Source organism: Oncorhynchus kisutch, linkage group LG11, assembly GCF_002021735.2.
Source record: "Oncorhynchus kisutch isolate 150728-3 linkage group LG11, Okis_V2, whole genome shotgun sequence".
Lineage (NCBI taxonomy): Eukaryota > Metazoa > Chordata > Actinopteri > Salmoniformes > Salmonidae > Oncorhynchus > Oncorhynchus kisutch.
In genome coordinates, this window is record NC_034184.2 from 72,713,620 (window position 1) to 72,738,337 (window position 24,718).

Here is a 24,718-nt window from a genome sequence, read left to right on the forward strand (position 1 = left end):
CTGGAAGGAGAGTTTACAGTCTAACCAGACATCTAGGTATTTGTAGTTGTCCACATTTTCTAAGCCAGAACCGTCCAGAGTAGTGATGCTAGTGGAGCGGGCGGATGCGGGCAGCGATCAATTGAAATGCATGCATTTAGTTTTACTATCATTTAAGAGTAGTTGGAGGCCACGGAAGGAGTGTTGTATGGCATTGAAGCTCGTCTGGAGGTTTGTTAACACAGTGTCCAAAGAAGGGCCAGAAGTAAACAGAATGGTGTCAGCAGCAAGAGCGACATCATTGATATGTACAGAGAAAAGAGTCGGCCTGAGAATTGAACCCTGTGGCACCCCCATAGAGACTGCCAGAGGTCCGGACAACAGGCCCTCCAATTTGACACACTGAACTCTATCTGTGAAGTAGTTAGTGATTGACAGAGTCAAAAACCTTGGCCAGGTCGATGAAGACTGCTGCTGCTGAAGTCTTTTATCGATGGCGGTTATGATATCGTTGAGCGTGGCCGAGGTGAACCCATGACTAGCTCGGAAACCAGATTGCATAGCGGAGAAAATATGGTGCGATTCGAAATGGTCGGTGATCTGTTTGTTAACTTGGCTTTCCAAGAATTTAGAAAGGCAGGGCAGGATGGATATAGGTCTGTAACAGTTTGGGTCTAGAGTAACTCCCCGTTTGAAGAGGGTGATGACCACGGCAGCTTTCCAATCTTTAGGGATCTCATATGATACGAAAGAGAGAATGAACAGGTTAGTAATTACACAGAGAAAATACTTCCTCAAATTCCCATCCATTCAAACTTACTCAAACCATTTCATATCATGAAAAGCTAAAAACTAAAAAATGTCTGTAGAGTAAGGAGACCGATGTAGCAGCATCCTAGCATCCTACCGTCAATTTCTATGTTGTCATTTTGATTGGCTGGATGGCAGCTTCTTTCTTGCTTGATGATAGTCGACTAAGAAAAGTTATTGGAAACTATTTGAAAGTTTGGTGTTGGGAACAAAATGCAAATCAGTATACCAGACTGCAGATCCCTTACTGCTGAACTACTTTCATTTTGAGCCAAGTTCTTGTTTCTTCTCTTGATCCACCAGTTCAAACACAGTTTTTTGTAGAAGAGGCCCATTGACTCGTCTTACTATTGACACCAATGCACCACCCTGAAACAGCACAGCAGGCCACAAAGCCAAATGAAAGGTTTACTCTGTGCAAAAATGTCAAAATAGTCAAAATAGTATGTCACTAACAAACATCAGGACATTTTTGGACACTTCTCATGGTTATGACACATGTATGACATGTGTATGACAAGTGGGTAAGTGACATGTCATAACACCTGTCAAACTGTTCCGATGCATGACAAATGACAGTGTCTGTAACTTGACTCTCAGTGATATAAGATCATGACATGAGATTAAAATTATTCTGTTATACAGCACAATGCTTACAAAGTAGAAAAGGAAGACCGGTTGACATTTCCCTTCAAATGAACTTATCTCAAGCAAACAGTCAGCATCCCCCTGAAAGTGAATTAAACAGGACACTTAATACAATTTACTGCAGTTTCCTTTTCGAAAAGGGTATTGATCTCCAGAGGCCCACACAAAAGTTGTGTTCTTTCATTGCACACCAAAAGGAAGAAAACAAACATGGAGGGACTACCTGGAAACACCCTTTTTTTATTTTCTGTTGCAAATATTTTTCAAATATTTTCAGTTGTATGCCCAAATGAACAGGACACAGGTTGTGACATTAAACCCCAGCTGTCTGGCAAGTTGGCACTTAGATCTAGGACCAGGCTACTGGTCTGGTATGAGGGTCAAGATCATGAACCGAGCACACACAGGCAGGAATTATTTTGGGCTAGAGTTAGTTTTAATGAAGGGGTACCAAAAGTGCACCATTATCATAATCAGATAGTGACTGTAGCTGAAAAAGCCTTTGCCACTTTGAAGTGCAACACGTCATCTCCATATTCGCTCCTCAATTTTCTGAAGATGGTTTGAACAGCCTTGCATGACCCACACATCTATAAGTACAAACATGGATAACGGCATATTAATCCTCACATTTTAAAGTAACATCAAAACTACAGCAGCCTGACAGCTTCTTCATTCATTATCTGGCTGAGCATGACCACTCATTAGAGCAAACTGGGAGTGGATATGCAGATCCAATGGATAACAACACACTGGCGACGAGCAGACAGGGATGGGGTCTGGGTTCCGGGTGAATGGTGTTCATGGCTAACGATCCGGCAGGGAATGGATGTCAGGTAAGAGCTTTTGAAGGGGAGAGGTGATGATCAGGACAGGTGTGCAGATTACTGATGGGATACAGGTGCGGGTGAACATCGATCTCCCAACAAGCTAATTCGCCCGGCAACCAGACAGGGTGCGTTCCAGGACACCGGAAACACACTCCAGGACAGAAACACAGGCAAACACAGACTCGGGAAGCGGGATTCGTGACACAAACTAATTAACGTTAACGTTAGTCCAGCTCATATTTGTGAGCTAACTAACTAACGTTACATTATTTCACCATCTGTGACAACCTTTGAAAGTTGCCTAAGTTACCAAGAAGTCCTGGGGATGACAATGCTCTTTTGTAACACCCTGGGTTTATAAGCGCGGAAATCGACTCTGCCGTTCCAGCATGCTTTCGCGGCATAGTCGATATCGCGCCGGACATCGGGCTTGAAGGTCGATGGTTTGAGACCTGCTTCCTGCTGTTTCATTACATTGGTGTCAGAAGTTGGATCGGACCTTGCATGTGCGTGTGCTTGGCCGTTGAGCGCGTTCCTGTGCTCATCGCCCATTCAACATAAACATTACACAACAAGTTGGAAATTGCATATTCAACACTGAGTGGTTTACAAGGAATCAGTTGCGAACTGCAAGCATTTCTTTTTTATTTTATTATTTTACCCCTTTTTCTCCCCAATTTCATGGTATTCAATTGTTTTAGTAGCTACTATCTTGTCTCATCGCTACAACTCCCGTACTGGCTCGGGAGTTATCTTCCACTCCTGGATCGAATCAAGAACGATCTCCAAACCTGGATCTCACTCCCAATTAGCTTAGTAGGAAGAATTAATGTCATCCGTATCAACATCCTCCCTAGACTGAACTATTTATTTCAGTTGCTTCCATGCTATCTGCCGGCAGGGTAGCCTAGTGGTTATAGTGTTGGACTAGTAACCGAAAGGTTGCACGTTCATATCCCTGAGCTGACAAGGTACAAATCTGTTGTTCTGCCCCTGAACAGGCAGTTAACCCACTGTTCCTAAGCCATCATTGAAAATAAGAGTTTGTTCTTACCTGACTTGCCTAGTTAAATAAAGGTAAAAAAAATCTACCAGATTCCTTTTTCAAATAGAACTCAGTTGAAGGAAGTTGAAACCCTTCTTGTCACAGCACAATCCATTAAAGGCAAAATATCTTATATCTATAGACTCCTTTCTGAGAAAGGAGGCTCCTCCTTTACTCCTTTGAAAATAATCTGGGAAAAGGACCTTGGTCTGACTATCAGTGATGAGTTATGGGTGGAGGTTTGCGAAAGGGTATACTGCTCCTCTACTAATGTAAAAATGAAAGAATCCAATTACAAATGTTTGTAAACATTGTATTACACTCATTTGAGACTCCATAGAATGAAAACAGACATTTCTCCTAACTGTAAAAGATGTACCTCTGAAAGTGGAACCTATATGCATGTATTTTGGAGCTGTAGAGAGATTGCCAGGTTCTGGAAATCTATACATACTGCTGCACAGAAAATACTAGATGTACAGTTTGATATGACCCCGTGTATCTATCTTCTTAATGTCCAGCAGGACTTTGTTCTTGATCCTGACAGAGAAAATGTGCTTATGACTATTACATACTTAGCTAAAAAAAATGTTTTCTTCTATTCTGGGCCTCTAATACCTCTCCTACATTTAAAATGTGGATTGACCAGATTGTTGACTTTCTCCCTCTTGAAAAGCTCACTTATGACCTCCACAAGAGACTGCCCAGGTTTGATAGACTCTGGTCTCCACTACTCAACTATATTTCAAATTGGACAGAGTGAATGGGGAGATTAGGGAAATGAGCAGATACATGTTGTGTAAGGTGCTGTAAAATCTAAAAACGAATTATTCGCTCGTCGTCTCAGCGAAGGCTAGAAATAGCTAATAAGAACCTTGATAGTGCTGCTGCAAATTATAATATATGTTTATTTTTTAATTGTTCTTTGTGTGTATGTATATGTGCATGAATGTAGGATACGTGTCTGTGTATGTGTGTGTATATGTGTATGTATGTATATATATATATACTTTTTTTGTTTAACTATTATTTATTATTATTATTTATTTATTTTAAATATATTATTATTATTTTTTTATATATATTTTTTTAAAGCCTGTCACATCTGTGAATGTGGAATGTGTTTTTAAAGCCTGTCACATCTGTGAATGTGGAATGTGTTTTTAAAGCCTGTCACATCTGTGAATGTGGAATGTGTTTTTAAAGCCTGTCACATCTGTGAATGTGGAATGTGTTTTGTTGGTTGATTGAAAAACAAGAAAACTTAATAAAACTTTAAATTGAAGAAAGAAAAAAAACCATTCCCAAACCAGAAACCGTGGATTGATGGCAGCATTCGCGCGAAACTGAAAGCTTGAACCACTGCATTTAACCAGGGCAAGGTGACCGGAAACATGACCGAATACAAACAGTGTAGCTATTCCCTCCGCAAGACAATCAAACAAGCTAAGCGTCAGTATAGAGATAAAGTAGAGTCGCAATTCAACGGCTCAGACACAAGAGGTATGTGGCAGGGTCTACAGTCAATCACGGATTACTAAAAGAAAACCAGCCCCGTCGCGGACAAGGATGTCTTGCTCCCAGACAGACTAAACAACTTCTTTGCTCGTTTTGAGGACAATACAGTGCCACTGACACGGCCCGCTACCAAAACCTGTGGACTCTCCTTCACTGCAGCCAAAGTGAGTAAAACATTTAAACGTGTTAACCCTCGCAAGGCTGCAGGCCCAGACGGCATCCCCAGCCGCGTCCTCAGAGCATGCGCAGACCAGCTGGCTGGTGTGTTTACGGACATATTCAATCAAGCCTTATCCCAGTCTGCTGTTCCCACATGCTTCAAGAGGGCCACCATTGTTCCTGTTCCCAAGAAAGCTAAGGTAACTGAGCTAAACGACTACCGCCCCGTAGCACTCACTTCCGTCATCATGAAGTGCTTTGAGAGACTAGTCAAGGACCATATCACCTCCACCCTACCTGACACCCTAGACCCACTCCAATTTGCTTACCGCCCCAATAGGTCCACAGATGACGCAATCTCAACCACACTGCGCACTGCCCTAACCAATCTGGACAAGAGGAATACCTATGTGAGAATGCTGTTCATCAACTACAGCTCAGCATTTAACACCATAGTACCCTCCAAACTCGTCATCAAGCTCGAGACCCTGGGTCTCGACCCCGCCCTGTGCAACTGGGTACTGGACTTCCTGACGGGCCACCCCCAGGTGGTGAGGGTAGATAACAACATCTCCACCCCGCTGATCCTCAACACTGGGGCCCCACAAGGATGCGTTCTGAGCCCTCTCCTGTACTCCTTGTTCACCCACGACTGCGTGGCCATGCACGCCTCCAACTCAATCATCATGTTTGCAGAAGACACTGCATTGGTAGGCTTGATTACCAACAACGACGAGACGGCCTACAGGGAGGAGGTGAGGGCCCTCGGAGTGTGGTGTCAGGAAAATAACCTCACACTCAACGTCAACAAAACTAAGGAGATGATTGTGGACTTCAGGAAACAGCAGAGGGAACACCCCCCCATCCACATCGATGGAACAGTAGTGGAGAGGGTAGCAAGTTTTAAGTTCCTCGGCATACACATCACAGACAAACTGAATTGGTCCACTCACACAGACAGCATTGTGAAGAAGGCGCAGCAGCGCCTCTTCAACCTCAGGAGGCTGAAGAAATTCGGCTTGTCACCAAAAGCACTCACAAACTTCTACAGATGCACAATCGAGAGCATCCTGGCGGGCTGTATCACCGCCTGGTACGGCAACTGCACCGCCCTCAACCGTAAGGCTCTCCAGAGGGTAGTGAGGTCTGCACAACGCATCACCGGGGGCAAACTACCTGCCCTCCAGGACACCTACACCACCCGATGCAACAGGAAGGCCATAAAGATCATCAAGGACATCAACCACCCGAGCCACTGCCTGTTCACCCCGCTGTCATCCAGAAGGCGAGGTCAGTACAGGTGCATCAAAGCTGGGACCGAGAGACTGAAAAACAGCTTCTATCTCAAGGCCATCAGACTGTTAAACAGCCACCACTAACATTGAGTGTCTGCTGCCAACACACTGTCAATGACACTGACTCAACTCCAGCCACTTTAATAATGGGAATTGATGGGAAATTATGTAAATATATCACTAGCCACTTTAAACAATGCTACCTTATATAATGTTACTTACCCTACATTATTCATCTCATATGCATACGTATATACTGTACTCTATATAATCGACTGCATCCTTATGTAATACATGTATCACTAGCCACTTTAACTATGCCACTTTGTTTACATACTCATCTCATATGTATATACTGTACTCGGTATCATCTACTGTATCTTGCCTATGCTGCTCTGTACCATCACTCATTCATATATCCTTATGTACATATTCTTTATCCCCTTACACTGTGTATAAGACAGTCGTTTTTTGGAATTGTTAGTTAGATTACTTGTTCGTTATTACTGCATTGTCGGAACTAGAAGCACAAGCATTTCGCTACACTCGCATTAACATCTGCTAACCATGTGTATGTGACAAATAAAATGTGATTTGATTTGATTTGATTTGAAGAAGGCGCAGCAGCGCCTCTTCAACCTCAGGAGGCTGAAGAAATTCAGCTTGTCACCAAAAGCACTCACAAACTTTTACAGATGCACAATCGAGAGCATCCTGTCGGGCTGTATCACCGCCTGGTACGGCAACTGCTCCGCCCACAACCGTAAGGCTCTCCAGAGGGTAGTGAGGTCTGCACAACGCATCACCGGGGGCAAACTACCTGCCCTCCAGGACACCTACACCACCCGATGTCACAGGAAGGCCATAAAAATCATCAAGGACAACAACCACCCGAGCCACTGCCTGTTCACCCCGCTATCATCCAGAAGGCAAGGTCAGTACAGGTGCATCAAAGCAGGGACCGAGAGACTGAAAAACAGGTTCTATCTCAAGGCCATCAGACTGTTAAACAGCCACCACTAACATTGAGTGGCTGCTGCCAACATACTGACTCAACTCCAGCCACTTTAATAATGTAAAAATGTATGTAAAAATTTATCACTAGCCACTTTAAACAATGCCACTTAATATAATGTGTACATACCCTACATTACTCATCTCATATGTATATTTATTTTACCTTTATTTAACCAGGTAGGCAAGTTGAGAACAAGTTCTCATTTACAATTGCGACCTGGCCAAGATAAAGCAAAGCAGTTCGACAGATAAAACGACACAGAGTTACACATGGAGTAAAACAGACATACAGTCAATAATACAGTATAAACAAGTCTATATACAATGTGAGCAAATGAGGTGAGAAGGGAGGTAAAGGCAAAAAAAGGCCATGATGGCAAAGTAAATACAATATAGCAAGTAAAACACTGGAATGGTAGTTTTGCAATGGAAGAATGTGCAAAGTATAAATAAAAATAATGGGGTGCAAAGGAGCAAAATAAATAAATAAATTAATTAATTAAATACAGTTGGGAAAGAGGTAGTTGTTTGGGCTAAATTATAGGTGGGCTATGTACAGGTGCAGTAATCTGTGAGCTGCTCTGACAGTTGGTGCTTAAAGCTAGTGAGGGAGATAAGTGTTTCCAGTTTCAGAGATTTTTGTAGTTCGTTCCAGTCATTGGCAGCAGAGAACTGGAAGGAGAGGCGGCCAAAGAAAGAATTGGTTTTGGGGGTGACTAGAGAGATATACCTGCTGGAGCGTGTGCTACAGGTGGGAGATGCTATGGTGACCAGCGAGCTGAGATAAGGGGGGACTTTACCTAGCAGGGTCTTGTAGATGACATGGAGCCAGTGGGTTTGGCGACGAGTATGAAGCGAGGGCCAGCCAACGAGAGCGTACAGGTCGCAATGGTGGGTAGTATATGGGGCTTTGGTGATAAAACGGATTGCACTGTGATAGACTGCATCCAATTTGTTGAGTAGGGTATTGGAGGCTATTTTGTAAATGACATCGCCAAAGTCGAGGATTGGTAGGATGGTCAGTTTTACAAGGGTATGTTTGGCAGCATGAGTGAAGGATGCTTTGTTGCGAAATAGGAAGCCAATTCTAGATTTAACTTTGGATTGGAGATGTTTGATATGGGTCTGGAAGGAGAGTTTACAGTCTAACCAGACACCTAAGTATTTGTAGTTGTCCACGTATTCTAAGTCAGAGCCGTCCAGAGTAGTGATGTTGGACAGGCGGGTAGGTGCAGGTAGCGATCGGTTGAAGAGCATGCATTTAGTTTTACTTGTATTTAAGAGCAATTGGAGGCCACGGAAGGAGAGTTGTATGGCATTGAAGCATGCCTGGAGGGTTGTTAACACAGTGTCCAAAGAAGGGCCGGAAGTATACAGAATGGTGTCGTCTGCGTAGAGGTGGATCAGGGACTCACCAGCAGCAAGAGCGACCTCATTGATGTATACAGAGAAGAGAGTCGGTCCAAGAATTGAACCCTGTGGCACCCCCATAGAGACTGCCAGAGGTCCGGACAGCAGACCCTCCGATTTGACACACTGAACTCTATCAGAGAAGTAGTTGGTGAACCAGGCGAGGCAATCATTTGAGAAACCAAGGCTGTCGAGTCTGCCGATGAGGATATGGTGATTGACAGAGTCGAAAGCCTTGGCCAGATCAATGAATACGGCTGCACAGTAATGTTTCTTATCGATGGCGGTTAAGATATCGTTTAGGACCTTGAGCGTGGCTGAGGTGCACCCATGACCAGCTCTGAAACCAGATTGCATAGCAGAGAAGGTATGGTGAGATTCGAAATGGTCGGTAATCTGTTTGTTGACTTGGCTTTCGAAGACCTTAGAAAGGCACGGTAGGATAGATATAGGTCTGTAGCAGTTTGGGTCAAGAGTGTCCCCCCCTTTGAAGAGGGGGATGACCGCAGCTGCTTTCCAATCTTTGGGAATCTCAGACGACACGAAAGAGAGGTTGAACAGGCTAGTTATAGGGGTGGCAACAATTTCGGCAGATAATTTTAGAAAGAAAGGGTCCAGATTGTCTAGCCCGGCTGATTTGTAGGGGTCCAGATTTTGCAGCTCTTTCAGAACATCAGCTGAATGGATTTGGGAGAAGGAGAAATGGGGAAGGCTTGGGCGAGTTGCTGTTGGGGGTGCAGTGCTGTTGTCCGGGGTAGGAGTAGCCAGGTGGAAAGCATGGCCAGCCGTAGAAAAATGCTTATTGAAATTCTCAATTATGGTGGATTTATCAGTGGTGACAGTGTTTCCTATCTTCAGTGCAGTGGGCAGCTGGGAGGAGGTGTTCTTATTTTCCATGGACTTTACTGTGTCCCAGAATTTTTTTTAGTTAGTGTTGCAGGAAGCAAATTTCTGCTTGAAAAAGCTAGCCTTGGCTTTTCTAACTGCCTGTGTATAATGGTTTCTAGCTTCCCTGAACAGCTGCATATCACGGGGGCTGTTCGATGCTAATGCAGAACGCCATAGGATGTTTTTGTGTTGGTTAAGGGCAGTCAGGTCTGGGGAGAACCAAGGGCTATATCTGTTCCTGGTTCTAAATTTCTTGAATGGGGCATGTTTATTTAAGATGGTTAGGAAGGCATTTAAAAAAAATATCCAGGCATCCTCTACTGACGGGATGAGATCAATATCCTTCCAGGATACCCCGGCCAGGTCGATTAGAAAGGCCTGCTCGCAGAAGTGTTTCAGGGAGCGTTTTACAGTGATGAGTGGAGGTCGTTTGACCGCTGACCCATTACGGATGCAGGCAATGAGGCAGTGATCGCTGAGATCTTGGTTGAAGACAGCAGAGGTGTATTTAGAGGGGAAGTTGGTTAGGATGATATCTATGAGGGTGCCCGTGTTTAAGGCTTTGGGGAGGTACCTGGTAGGTTCATTGATAATTTGTGTGAGATTGAGGGCATCAAGTTTAGATTGTAGGATGGCTGGGGTGTTAAGCATGTTCCAGTTTAGGTCGCCTAGCAGCACGAACTCTGAAGATAGATGGGGGGCAATCAGTTCACATATGGTGTCCAGAGCACAGCTGGGGGCAGAGGGTGGTCTATAGCAGGCGGCAACGGTGAGAGACTTGTTTTTAGAGAGGTGGATTTTTAAAAGTAGAAGTTCAAATTGTTTGGGTACAGACCTGGATAGTAGGACAGAACTCTGCAGGCTATCTTTGCAGTAGATTGCAACACCGCCCCCTTTGGCAGTTCTATCTTGTCTGAAAATGTTGTAGTTTGGAATTAAAATGTCTGAATTTTTGGTGGTCTTCCTAAGCCAGGATTCAGACACAGCTAGAACATCCGGGTTGGCAGAGTGTGCTAAAGCAGTGAATAGAACAAACTTAGGGAGGAGGCTTCTAATGTTAACATGCATGAAACCAAGGCTATTACGGTTACAGAAGTCGTCAAAAGAGAGCGCCTGGGGAATAGGAGTGGAGCTAGGCACTGCAGGGCCTGGATTCACCTCTACATCGCCAGAGGAACATAGGAGGAGTAGAATAAGGGTACGGCTAAAAGCTATGAGAATTGGTCGTCTAGAACGTCTGGAACAGAGAGTAAAAGGAGGTTTCTGGGGGCGATAAAATAGCATCAAGGTATAATGTACAGACAAATGTATGGTAGGATGTGAATACAGTGGAGGTAAACCTAGGTATTGAGTGATGAAGAGAGAGATATTGTCTCTAGAAACATCGTTGAAACCAGGAGATGTCATTGCATGTGTGGGTGGTGGAACTAATAGGTTGGATAAGGTATAGTGAGCAGGACTAGAGGCTCTACAGTGAAATAAGCCAATAAACACTAACCAGAACAGCAATGGACAAGACATATTGACATTAAGGAGAGGCATGCTTAGTCGAGTGATCAAAAGGGTCCGGTGAGTGGAGAGGTTGGTTGGTGATTTAGACAGCTAGCCAGGGCATCGGTAGCAAGCTAGCATAGGATGGAGGTCTGTTGTTAGCCACCTCTTGCGTTCCGTCAGTAGATTAGTGGAGTTCCGTGTGGTAGAGGGGATTAATCCAAATCACACAACAACAACAAAAATAAAAACAATAGATATAGTTATAGAGGCCCAAGAAGAAAACATAATAATAATAATAAAAAATAATAAAAAAATTGTCCGATTGTCTATTCAGATAGCAGCCGGTAAGACAGCTAACGGTTAGCAGGCCGCAGATGGGCGTTCAGGTAACGTCGCGACGGAGGAGCCAGCCGAATAACTCCTTCAGGTAGATAACGTCGGCAGTCCAGTTGTGAAGGCCCGGTGGGGCTCCGCGAAGGCAGTAAAACGGGTCCGGATAGGTGACTGCAGCCCAGGTGTGATTGATGGAACTCAGGAGTGATTGACGGAGCTTGCTAGCTCCGGAATAATTGATGTTTGCTCCGGAATCGACGAAGGCCGATAGTCACACGGATAGCAGCTAGCTAGCTGTGAGATCCGGGTATGAATGTCCAGAGAGCAGTCGAAATCCAGGGACATGGAGAGAAAAATTGGCCTAACAGTTTGTGGGCACCGTTTGTCACTCTTATAGTGCAATTCATGTTGTTTAGTGTTCTGTTATGTAGTGGCTTTGCTGGCATCCATCTAAAACATTTTTTTTGCCCCACCAAGATTGACATGCTAATATTGCCACTGCATGCATACATTGCTTAATAATATACTGATTTCATGCTGACTGTTTAGTGTTGGTGCATCCATGATTTGTCAATGTAATAGTTTGTTGTTACAATATAGGGGTGTTCGTGGTAATGGCTGCAGCAGAAATCAAACACATAGTTTCCGGTCATTATTATGAGCCATTCTCTCCTCAGCAGCCTCCTGTGTTAGCAGTAGATAGGCCGCTGCAATGTTGCAAATGCATTTTGTCACAAAATGTAGGTCTATCACTTGTTTAAACCAGCAGGTGGCTCTAGAGACCTTAACATACTGTACGTAGCCTGACAGTTCCAATCAAGTAAAAAAATATATGTTCAAGTTATTTTCTACTCTAATTCATGTAGTTATTTATTCATGCATCATTTGTTTGTGTAGCGTATTATTATACATCATTTTATGCCATACATTCAACTGGGATTCTAGGCTTACACTCTGGGCACACATGTGAGTATTCGTTTTGCCTATTTGTACTTCTTAATCACACGGTCATTAGTTCTTTATACACACACTTAACTTTAGAAGTAATGAATGAGTGTGGGTGGGTATGTGATGTATTTTTTTTTTTAATAATCAATCTTTACAACAAAGTTATGTCCAGGCATTCACAGGTGATGCACTGTGAACCTCGAATGACATGGTAAAAGTCCTGGGTGGAAACCACCAAAAAAGAAGCTGATTGGACAATGGTGCCCTGTACTGCTCTCCATTCAAGTTCTAATCCACACTAAGTGCTTCTTCCACTCATTACTCAGTCTTTATATTTGCTTATGAAAGAAAGCTACTATTGTGGAAATGAATTAGTGTGTCAATAACACAAACAGTCAGTAATTTTCATGAGTAACCTCACAATGTTGACAACTGAATTACAACAACACACGTACAATTCATGGACATCAGTCAGTTTTCATGCCTGGTGTGTTTGTGGGAAGGTGAGGAGAGACACTCAATTTAAATTGACAGTTTATTTAATAATCATTTCAAACTTAAAGTTGTGTGACCTTTCAGTCGCAAAATGTTATGCTTGCAACAGATTTCAGAAGTGTGAGAACACGGTGAACAAAATCATGGTATAGTTCCTCTATTCACTGTATCACAGTATCAATACCAAGTCACCAAAACACTTAACCCGCAGTATTTGTGACAGTAAACCGTGTCTTCACATGTTGAAGGCATGATGGTACAATTCAGACCAATATCTGATCAAAACAGTCCACACTTGCCCTCACTGTACATTCATTCATACATTAATCAAAAGAGGTATACAGCAGTGTAGTAGTTAGTAAAAACACTTTGTAAAAATGTTCCACACGGTTGTATCATGCTGGAGAGGTAAGGACAGCTGTAGACCACGTGTACTGTAGAGAGTAGACCACAGCCAAGAGACACAAAAAAGCTTTTCCCCTCATCAACCTCCCCACCACCCATAAGTCAGGAAAAGGGATGTCTCTGAGGAGGACACCCATGCATCTCCTGCACAATAGCATCATCATCGTGCCTTAGGGGGATGGATAATGAGATTAGTTGCTGGGGCCAAGCCTGCATCAGTCCAAAGGGGTCAATCGCTGGATTATCACTGCTCTTGCTAAGGACTTAGACACCACTATCACGTACACAACATTTTGTAGTACTTGTTGACTTCTTCTACACCTGACTTTTCTTTTGGAGGGGGGATTATTAGGTGGAAGGTAAGAGTGGAAGACCTCATGTTTGCCTGTTTTGACATTGCAAAGTTTTGGAATAAGAATTATGGTGCATGACTTTGTAGCCTGCATGGCCATGGGATTCTGACTGTCCCAGGTGCAGAGTGTTGAATGAGGGGTCTGGCTGGGAAGTGAGTGCAGGGGTGACCGGCGGACTGAAGGACGGGTGGGCTTTGTGCTCGCCTGCTGTGACAGGGTCTGCAGCTCTCGAACAGCAGCCCTCATGCCACTCATCAACAACAAAGTGGGTGACGATGGCACTACCAGTTCACCAAAGACTCTGGAAGAGGGGAAGGTTCTTATCGACTCACTCATAAAGGTGAGATGCTCAGGTTGGCAGTTATGGTTTTGTCAAGTTATGGTTTTATCTACAAAGTACCAATTCGAATAATCTGTCCTCCATTCTTTTCACAAAGGGGTCAGTCAGTCCAGTTATCTTGTGATTAAATGAGAATGATAGACTAAGACTTCTGGAAAAGTTCATGTGTAACAAAGCTTTAATGCATGTACTATCATTTGAATGATTTGGTCTGTTGAGCTCATATTTATTGAGAGATCACGATATCTTAGCCTGCTATGTATATAGTGTATATATATCCAATATTTTATTGCAGATAGTTCTTAAATATGCAGAAATATATTATCCTAAACTGTTACTTGTATTGTATCTGCTTTAGGTTAATTCGTCAGAGGTGAAAATGATTGAAATTAAATTCTAGTTCTGTTAAATTGAAATTGAAAGACTGAATATGCCATATGATTTACTGTAATATTCCAAATGAACACTGAGCATATGGTAAACAATGCAAATATGCATTATGTGAGTATTCCGTATTAGTCGGTATCAATATAATAAGGTATTAATGCAATCCCTGTATCACATAACACCCTGAGTTCACTGAGCACAGATTATTGTCATCCTAACGTGGCTATGTTAAGAGCTGAAACCAGGCCAATGAGTTCTAAATACACTTAAGATTTTCCATCCATAGGGCATAGGACATCTTACCTTTCTCATAATAACTGAACATATTACATTCTTAAACTATATAATTTTTTCCAGAAAGGTCTAATTTATGGGATGAAATAAACATTAAATAATCTTCAACTTCTCATTTGATCTATTTTACTATAAATACAAGGAATCTTAGTTACTGATCCTCCCATGCACTACTTCCTTACAAAGCTGCTGTTATGGTAGACCTAGTAATGTACTGAACCATTAGGCCATATTTTCAGCGAAAGTGCTTTTTTACCCAAAGGGTAAAAGCACATGTTTTTTTTGTCTTGGTCATAGATTGTAGTAAGTGCCTGACATCCTTACACAAGAAGTACAATAGGACAGCCAGGATGGCACTGTGACTACAAAATTATATCAACATGTCAACTTATATCAACTTGTGAGCTCGAGGATTCGAACTTGCAACCTTTCGGTTACTAGTCCAACACTCTAACCACTAGGCTACCCTGCCACCCATAAATAGCTCAAGCAAGACATTTAATAGGACTGTCTGGGTCTGTTATTGGCAGAGAGGTTTGGAACTTGCTTTCTATCTAGTGGGCATACACTGGTTGAATCAAGGTTGCTTCCACATAATTTCAATGAAACTACGTTGAACCAGCGTGGAATAGACGTTGAATTGATGTCTGTGTCCAGTGGGTATTAACTATTTAACGCATAGTGATGTCACCATGGAAGGTTCAAAGCTCCATCCCACCAAAACAGGCGGAAATTTCAGGCGGCCTATTCAAACAGCTCTTACACTAAAAGGGCATTATCATCATTTTCACAATTTCACAGTATTATTCCAACCTAATAGTATGGCAATATATATAAAACAATTGGAAAATCACATTTCTGACTGCACTGGGCCTTTAAGTCAGTGCATTTGGAAAGTATTCAGACCCCTTCCCTTTTTCCACATTTTGCTATGTTACAGCCTTATTCTAAAATGGATTAAATTGTTGTTGTTTTTTATATCAATCCACACTTATACCCCATAATGACAAAGCAAAAACAACCTTTCAGAATTTTTGCAAATGTATTAAAAATAAAAAACAGAAATACCTTATTTACATAAGTATTCAGACCCTTTGCTATGCGACTCGAAATTGAGCTCAGGTGCATCCTGTTTCCATTGATCATCCTTGAGATGTTTGCACAACTTGATTGGAGTAAACCTGTGGTAAATTCAATTGATTGGACATTATTTGGAAAGGCACACACCTGTCTATATAAGGTCCCACAGTGCATATAAGGTCCCACAGTGACAGTGCATGGAAGAAGTTTGGAACCACCAAGACTCTTCATAGAGCTGGAGTTTGCCAAAAGGCACATAAAGGACTCTCAGACCATGATAAAACAAGATTCTCTGGTCTGAGGAAACTAAAATTGAACATTTTGGCCTTAATGCCAAGCGTCATGTCTGGAGGAAACCTGGCACCATTCCTACGGTGACGCATGGTGTTGGCAGCATCATGCTGTGGGGATTTTTTTTCAGCGGCAGGGACTGGGAGACTAGTCAGGATCGAGGGAAAGATGAACGGAGCAAAGTACAGAGAGATCCTTGATGAAAAGCTGCTCCAGAGTGCTCAGGACCTCAGACTGGGGCGAAGGTTCACCTTCCAACAGGACAACGACCCTAAGCACACAACCAACACAACGCAGAAGTGGCTTCGGGACAAGTTTTTGAATGTCCTTGAGTGGTCCAGCCAGAGCCTGCACTTGAACCCTGTGCGACGCACCCCATCCAATCTTACAGAGCTTGAGGGGATCTGCAGAGAATAATGGGAGAAACTCCCCAAATACAAATGTGCCAAGCTTGTAGAGTCATACCCAAAAAGACTTGAAGCTGTTAAAGCCTAAGGTGCTTCAACAAAGTACTGAGTATAGGGGCTGAATACTTATGTAAATGTGATATTTCCGTTTTTTATTTTGAATACATTTGCAAAAATATCTAAAAACCTGGTTTTGTTTTGTCATTATGGGGTATTGTGTGTAGATTAATGAGGGAAAAAACGATTTAATCAATTTTAAAATAAGACTGTAACGTAACAAAATGTGGAAAAAGTCAAGGGATCTGAATACTTTCCGAATGCATCGTAGCATATAATGAAAATATCAAGATATTAATACTGATAATGAATATGACAGTGTGTGATTGAGGAGAGGATACTGTGTCAGAAATGCACAGTGTAGTAGTAGGTTGACCTTTGCTGCACACCTGCAACTCTCCCATGCACTCACTCACTGCCTGTAATATCTCCAATCTGGCTATACCTTACAGATTCCTATGATGACTAGAAAAGCCCCTATACAAGGTCCTTAGGCTTATCCAAAAATAGATCTATGGCAATCAGATTATTAGTCATAGTTGTCATGTAAACCAATCTGTCAGGCTAAGCTCTGAATGCTTATTACTAACCACTCGCATGATTCAAATCAATGAAAATGTCATACTTTGTTGAATTTTGTCTGACCTGGTGTCTGACTCAGAGCTAGTTAGGGGATTCTGATTTTCAGAGAGACATTAGGTAACTAATAATTACCTCAAACTATAGTTGTTACTTTCTAAGTACCATCGCACCCAAGCAGGCTTTGGTTATCATAAATAGTAGAGCCATTGCGCCTCCTGATGGCCAAAAGGGAAATGACAGTATTCATAGAAAGTAGCTTGGCCACTAGCTACATTCCTTTCATAGGTTTGAGAGAGAATAGTTGCTGAACCAATGATTGTTGTTGACATAGTCCTCTCAAATATGCCAAATTACTGGAACATTGTGTGGAGGACCACAACAAATTAAAAACCAAGTTCCAGGCTTTATTTGTTTAAAGTCGCAGTTCAGAATGTTCGATTTAGCTCAATGTCAGCCCAGCTTCTAAAGCTGAGGGATGAGGTTGGAGAAATGTATGTGGCATGGCCTCATCTAAAGGAGGGAGAGAGAGGGAGTGGGAGTGATTTTGAATTATCAAATAAAAATTGAAGTGAATTGTTTACCAGTATTTAATAGTCATTTCTGCTACATACCTATGCCGATCTTAAGCATCATGTCCGTCAGACAACTTATATGTGACACAGTATTAGAATAAGGCAACAAAAAAAGTGCATCTTGTTTCTGGTTTTAAACTGAAACCCTCATACGTTTTTACACAATCGACCACTGTCTTTTGTAATCTCACCCACACCACAAAATTATGCAGTTTGTAAATACATACATTTAACCTAAGAACATTTGCAGACCAGTGGTGTTTACAAAACACAGCACATTTTTCATGAAGGACTATTGCTTGTCACCTGACCTACAGACACAATGGATTTAGACGATATTGTATTTATATCCTTGACGACAGATTTTGGTATATGTATCTGTTGCAAGGGGTAACATTTTCATGTATTTAAAATTGTCAAATCAAATCAAATCAGCAGATCTAAGCAAAGACAACAATTCACCCCCATTGTGTCTCTCTATCTCCTACAGTCCTACAATTGTTTCCAGCACACATCATCTATTCTCACAGATTTAGACAATACAATACAAATGCTGTATATTGTGTCTAATCAGTCAAACCTTTGTAATTGTATGAAAATGATATTACGGTATGAATTGTTTCGTTTTTACTTGAGTGATCTGTAAATAATATTTTTCCCCTATTGGCCAACAGGTGGTGGCATGTTACCGCCACCTGGCCTCGTGTGTGGGTGGGTGCACGGACAGCTTGCAACTGCGTGACGAGCTGCGGCTAACGCGGGAGAAGGCCCAGAAGTTAGCGGTGGCCAGCCGTCACCACCTCACGGCACGGCTACGGGATAAGACACTGCCCCAGGGGGAGAGACAGGAGATGGAACTGCTCTGGGTGGCCTTCACCTCCAGTCTGGAACTCCTCCACGCAGACATGTGCAAAGTCTTCAACATGGGTTCCAACTTCTCCCTGATCAATAACAACACCTTAGTGCAGACTGGCATTCAAGGTTAGCAAGTGCCACACTCAGATGGGCAATTTGTCGTATTGTTTCCACACAAACCTATCCTAAACTGCAGTTAATAAAAACCCACTGGCCGCTGACTCTTTAGCTCTATAGCAGGGGTATTCAAATCTTAACCTACGGCGGTCTGAAGTACTGCTGATTTTCTGTTCTACCTGATCATTACTTGCACCCACCTATTGTCTCAGGTATACATCAGTCCCTGATTAGAGAGGAATAATGAAAAAAAAGCATCCGTATAGTCTACATCCATACAGTCTACATCCATATAGTCTAGATCCTAGTCTGGGCATCCACAAGCTGTGGTAACCGTATTAACATTCGTGGCTAGCTCTTCTTCTCACATGTCTCTTCTCCCACTTTCCAGGGGAAACCAGTGAGGTGACAGCGCGGGCCCTCAGCTTGGCAGACCTGACCCGTGCCGAGGACCAGGTTCCCACCAGCCTGGAGGATCTGGAGCAGAGCCAGCTGGAGGAGGAGATCGCCCATGTGGATGTCATGCTGGAGGACATGGAGGAGAAGGTCAACGTCCTGCGCTGGATGGTGGAGGCCCGCGGGCCCCAGTATGCCGAACCGGCCAGCACGGACAGCGCCTCGCTGGGCCTCTTGTCCACGGACGAGGAGGCAGGTCCCCAAAGCCAGCAGTGCTGCGAGCGCAGCCAGATTTTCATGGTGCTGGTGCTGTGCAGCGTGGCAGTGGTGATGGCCGTGCTGTCCGTCTGCGTGGTCTATCTCTCATGAGGAGGCTTGTCACCAGTGGATTTCACCCAGGTTTTGTTGAGCCGCTAAAAGCAGTAGGACCTTATGTTGCCATAAATTCCATCCTCATGTCAATTGATATCCGAAAATATGGTTGTTGGAAGAAACTGTTGTTGTTGAAAGGGCGGGGTACTTTACATATTTCTTTATTTGAATAAAGAGCCCCATTTAAAATGAATACACTCCAGGTTACACAGTTTGACGCTCCCATTTCTGTTAGAAAGTCAATATAAAACAGATTCAAAAAGAGTTAGATGCCCTGTGCAATGTAGTTTAGCTAATGTTAATGGATTGTAGTGGAATGAAATTGAACCATTTATGCTCTTTACTAATGTATGCTGACTACTGTATATGACAGTAAGGTTAATGAATTTTTATTGAAATGCATTGAACATAATCTGTTTACACAACTTGACAGTGGTTGACAAAGTACACCCACCACATTTAGGTCCATGTTGTCATTGACACTGAAGGTGTTTGTGCAGCCAGATTACAATGAAGATCTTTGCACATGAGTGCAATGTGTGGGAGCATATCAGTTTGCTGACCTGTTGTGAATATTACATTCTAATGAAGAATTTCATGTGAATATTCTCAATATTGTGGCTTCCATGTCACTTCAACCAATAGGTTAGCTTACTGCATTACTGATATTGTATCCAGGCTTTCGCAATACAGTAATTTTTGCAGGAATATGTGTAGTACTTGTGGAGTATTCGGTTTATATTCTGTCTTCAGAGTCCTCCGTAACCCAAATACCATAAACCTGACCCGGGTCTGGAACGGTTTCTACAATAAATCAAATGGAACATGTGATGCTGTGTCCCCAGCTTCAGATTCAGGCTAGCAGTTGTACCAGCAATGCAAGCAAACAGGGAGACTTTTCCACTCAAGGCACATGAAAAATACAAACATTGTAAGTGACATACAGTAGCTGAGAATGTGTTTCCTAAACACAGTGGACGGCCTGTGCACAATTTCATATATTACCAAGGATACACAGGGCCGGACTACCACATTTGGGGCACAGAGGCGCTGACCTGATTTTTTGTGTTGACATTATTTTCAGTTGTATAGCTAATGCTATTGTAGATATTTTGTCAAGATAAAATGTTGTAGTTTTAAAGTTAATTTCCTGCAATTCTATGCTATTTGCTATGGGTCAGAGATAAAAAAAAATGTGCTGTTTTATAGCTCATCTAATGCTATTGTTCACATTATGCCATGAGGCTGAAAGAAAATGTTGCTGGTTTAAAGCTAATTTCCTGCTATTCTACACATTTTGCCAAGAGACTGAGAGAAAATGTTGCAGTTTTTAAGATAATTTCCTGCTATTCTACACATTTTGCTATCATATGCTATCTGGGGGGCCTCCGACCTCCAGGTGGTCCCCATCCCTGTTCGGTAATCCGGCCCTGAGGATACAGGTCAAGGTATTAACTAATGTCTCTTAATTCCATATTACAAAAGTAAAACCAAAGGTTTGTGTAGCTTCTGTATTAAATGGAAATCTGCTAAATTTGTCAACACCCAAGCAAGCTGTGGTGTAAAAACTGTGAATACCATATTATATTTCATTAACAGAGCATTACAACTTTTAATGAACTGCAGTAGTATAGTAATAGCTTATGTAATAAATTATATGTACATGTTTATTCATACCCATCAACTGTTATTAGTAAACTCAGCAAAAAAAGAAACATCCTCTCACTGTCAACTGCGTTTATTTTGAGCAAACTTAACATGTGTAAATATTTGTACGAACTTAACAAGATTCAACTACTGAGACATCAATAACTGAGCAAGTTCCACAGACATATGACTAACAGAAATGGAATAATGTGTCCCTGAACAAAGGGGGGGTCAACATGAAAAGTAACAGTCAGTATCTGGTGTGGCCACCAGCTGCATTAAGTGCATCTCTGCAGTGCATCTCCTCCTCATGGACTGCACCAGATTTGACAGTTCTTGCTGTGAGATGTTACCCCACTCTTCCACCAAGGCACCTGCCTTACAACAGGCCTACAAGCCCTCAGTCCAGCCTCTCTCAGCCTATTGCGGACAGTCTGAGCACTGACGCAGGGATTGTGCATTCCTGGTGTAACTCAGGCAGTTGTGGTTGCCATCCTGTACCTGTCCCGCAGGTGTGATGTTCGGCTGTACCGATCAGGTGCAGGTGTTGTTACACGTGGTCTGCCACTGCGAGGATGATCAGCTGTCCGTCCTGTCTTCCTGTAGAGCTGTCTTAGGCGTCTCACAGTACGGACATTGCAATGAAATGCCCTGGCCACATCTTCATCTCCTTGCAGCATGCCTAAGGCACGTTCATGCAGATGAGCAGGGGCCCTGGGCATCTTTCATTTGGTGTTTTTCAGAGTCAGCAGAAAGGCCTCTTTAGTGTCCTACGTTTTCATAACTGTGACCTTAATTGCCTACCGTCTGTAAGCTGTTAGTGTCTTAACGACTGGGATGAAGATGAAGATCTGTGAAGTTATTTGGATTTTTACAAATTATCTTTGAAAGAAAGAATCCGGAAAAAGGGACATTTCTTTTTTTGCTGAGTTTATTAGTGGTGTGTAATTCATACATGTTCTGTGGCAATAATAGCTCAACATTACTTTCCTATCAGTTTCCTCAGTCTTGATCACACATGTGCATTGTGCACTGACTAGACTATTGACCCTTCAGGGACATTAGACATTAAAGAAATGCAGCATACTGTAAATACTGTATACAACAGCATGGTCAAATCTACTCAAAGACCACTCTGCAATAGAATTTCTAATAAAAATCCAAAGAAAATGCAAATACCATTTATTGATTGTTGACTCAATTGGCCTACAAGAACAGCTGTTTCCATCCTGATCATTTGTTATCGTTCTGCTTTGGTCATCAATCCCAGAGAGAAGAAAAGTCAGGGGTTCTGCTCTGAGGAGGTGCCTGTCCATCCTGTACCAATATGTCTAGTCCCGCTGTAAATTGAATATAACTTTTAAGGCTTAATGAAGCATTTATAACCCCTATATGGCCTGCTTTAGAAATCATACATAAGGCACCAGTCATTCTTGCCAGTCACACCACACTTCAAAATAATTATTTTTATATGAGTAAAATAAGATATGCAACATCCATATGCATTTGCTTCACATACAAAAATACACATATTAATTTGAACAAATACAGGGGAAAAAATTCAGGTACATCAGGACTAGCTTTTACAGTAGTAAGAAAATACAGTAAACTGTCGCTTTAAAGTCAAACTGACAACCCTAGTTATGTTATCGTGTCAAATTCGGGGGCTTGATTGGTGTCACAGTTTTGCCACAGGCCCAACTAACACACCTGACTCCAATAATCACCTAACCAAGATCTTAAGTTTAGAATGCAATTTGATTAATCAGCTGTGTTTGCTAGGGATGGAGAAAAAGTGTGACACCAATCAGGCCTCGAGGACTGGAGTTGTCCACCTCTGCGAGATCAAGTGAAGTCTCACTACAGCAGAGAGGAAGAGGAAGAGAGAGACACAACTCCATCCAGCAGGTGGTGTTTTTTTTTTGTATGGAGGTCAATGAAAAAGTGTCAAATTTGGTCAACAAAAAAATGTATGGCTGATTTGCTATGTGAGGTTTATTTGATCAAATACAAGTTTTGTAACGCTTAAGTTGTTATGAGTGTACTGATATAAGTAGGACGCGTGACATCCCGGCAACTTTGAGAAAGAACACCTTATATTGGAGTTGTATCGAGATGGCTATGCATATTCATGGCATGAGGCTAGTAGCATAGCATCTCGCTCCATTGAATACAGGCGGTCGACATCTACAACCCTCATCAAATATATATATATATTTTTTTACAATAACTAGATGTATTCACCAATCCAAAGAAAGAATAGGCGGCAGCTAGACGGCCCGCCGTGCCTCTTTGTGGATAACGACTCCCATTGTTAGGGCGGAGAGACGTACCTTGTCAGTATATCCATAATCTCTGACTAAAGTGAAAGTGAAGTAAACTGAAAGGACAGGTTTGACAATGTCATTGAATCAAATACTTGCATTTCACTCGCAGTTGAACAAATGTACTTTAAACTGAGTATTTTGTATTTATTTTATTTTACTTTTATTGTACTAGGTAAGTTGACTGAGAACACATTCTCATTTACAGCAACGACCTGGGGAATAGTTGCAGGGGAGAGGAGGGGGGGGGGGGGGTCAATGAGCCAATTGGAAGAGTATTGGCATACTAGGTGAAAACAAAATAATATGCAGGGACCAGTGGCGGTCGGTGTTGTTTATTATGAGGGAAGACGATTATATTATTTGTTAGCATGGCCTTGTTTCTACTACAGCATGACTGTCATTCATATTCCATTCACCCAGTTCAATGTAACATCGATAGGTTTAGACTACTACATGATACTCAAATTATCCCTATACCCATCATGAGGTTGCTACAACCTAGTGTAAGGGATTTCCTCCTCTTCTTCCGAAGAGGAGAGGCGAAAAGGATCGGAGGACCAATATGTGGCGTGGTAAGTGTCCATGGTTCTTTTAATAAGAAATAGTACACATGAACAACTGAATACAAAAACAATAAACGTGGAATGAACGAAACCCAAAACAGTACCGTGTGGTGAAAAAAACAGACACAGAAACAAACACACAGTGAAACCCAGGCTACCTAAGTATGATTCTCAATTAGAGACAACTAATGACACCTGCCTCTGATTGAGAACCATACTAGTCCGAAACATAGAAAATCCCCAAATCATAGAAAAACAAACATAGACTGCCCACCCCAACTCACGCCCTGACCATACTAAATAATGACAAAACAATGGAAATAAAAGGTCAGAACGTGACACCTAGCCTATAAATCAAAGTTTACAATGTAGGTGCACACAGATCGAGATAAATATTTGAAGTGACAGACGTTGACACATGGACAGAAAGTGACACATTCAATACCGCCTTGCACGCTCTTGCCTGCATCTAGCTGATATAAGGCGTAATCATTAGTCCAACAGTTGCAAATGAGAACTTCTATTGGACAAATTCAGGTAGGTTAATCAAGGTTTCGTAACGTTTGCAACAGAATCGGCATAATGAATACACCCCTGATCACGCGTAAACAGTTCACTTTCATAGCCATATACAAACAGCTCGTTGTATTCCTTCTCGCATCTACACTTTGTCATCCTCTCACCTTTTTCCTTCGCTTGTGGACTTCAACGCAGAACACATCAGCTGTCTGTGACCAGGCAAAAAAACCTTTTCCAAGCCAAACCTTCATATAATAACTGCTACACACAGCCTACATCATTGTC

General features: G+C 42.3%; 1 protein-coding gene across 1 annotated transcript; it reads left to right on the forward strand.

Moving 5' to 3' along the window:
• The first annotated feature begins 13,491 nt into the window (after positions 1 to 13,491).
• rgs9bp (regulator of G protein signaling 9 binding protein) lies at positions 13,492 to 22,205 on the forward strand. Its single transcript, XM_020495868.2, has 3 exons — positions 13,492 to 13,967; positions 18,312 to 18,618; positions 19,001 to 22,205. The coding sequence occupies exons 1-3, from the start codon at positions 13,872 to 13,874 to the stop codon at positions 19,372 to 19,374; spliced, it is 777 nt and encodes a 258-aa protein (XP_020351457.1). The 5' UTR covers positions 13,492 to 13,871; the 3' UTR covers positions 19,375 to 22,205.
• The last annotated feature ends 2,513 nt before the right edge of the window (positions 22,206 to 24,718 follow it).

What these genes read in the sequence shown, in the direction of transcription:
- rgs9bp (XM_020495868.2), top strand. Translation starts at nt 13,872, where the DNA reads ATGCCACTCATCAACAACAAAGTGGGTGACGATGGCACTACCAGTTCA. An exon ending in TTATCGACTCACTCATAAAG is followed by an intron (nt 13,968 to 18,311) that starts GTGAGATGCTCA and finishes ATTGGCCAACAG; the next exon opens with GTGGTGGCATGTTACCGCCA. An exon ending in AGTGCAGACTGGCATTCAAG is followed by an intron (nt 18,619 to 19,000) that starts GTTAGCAAGTGC and finishes CCCACTTTCCAG; the next exon opens with GGGAAACCAGTGAGGTGACA.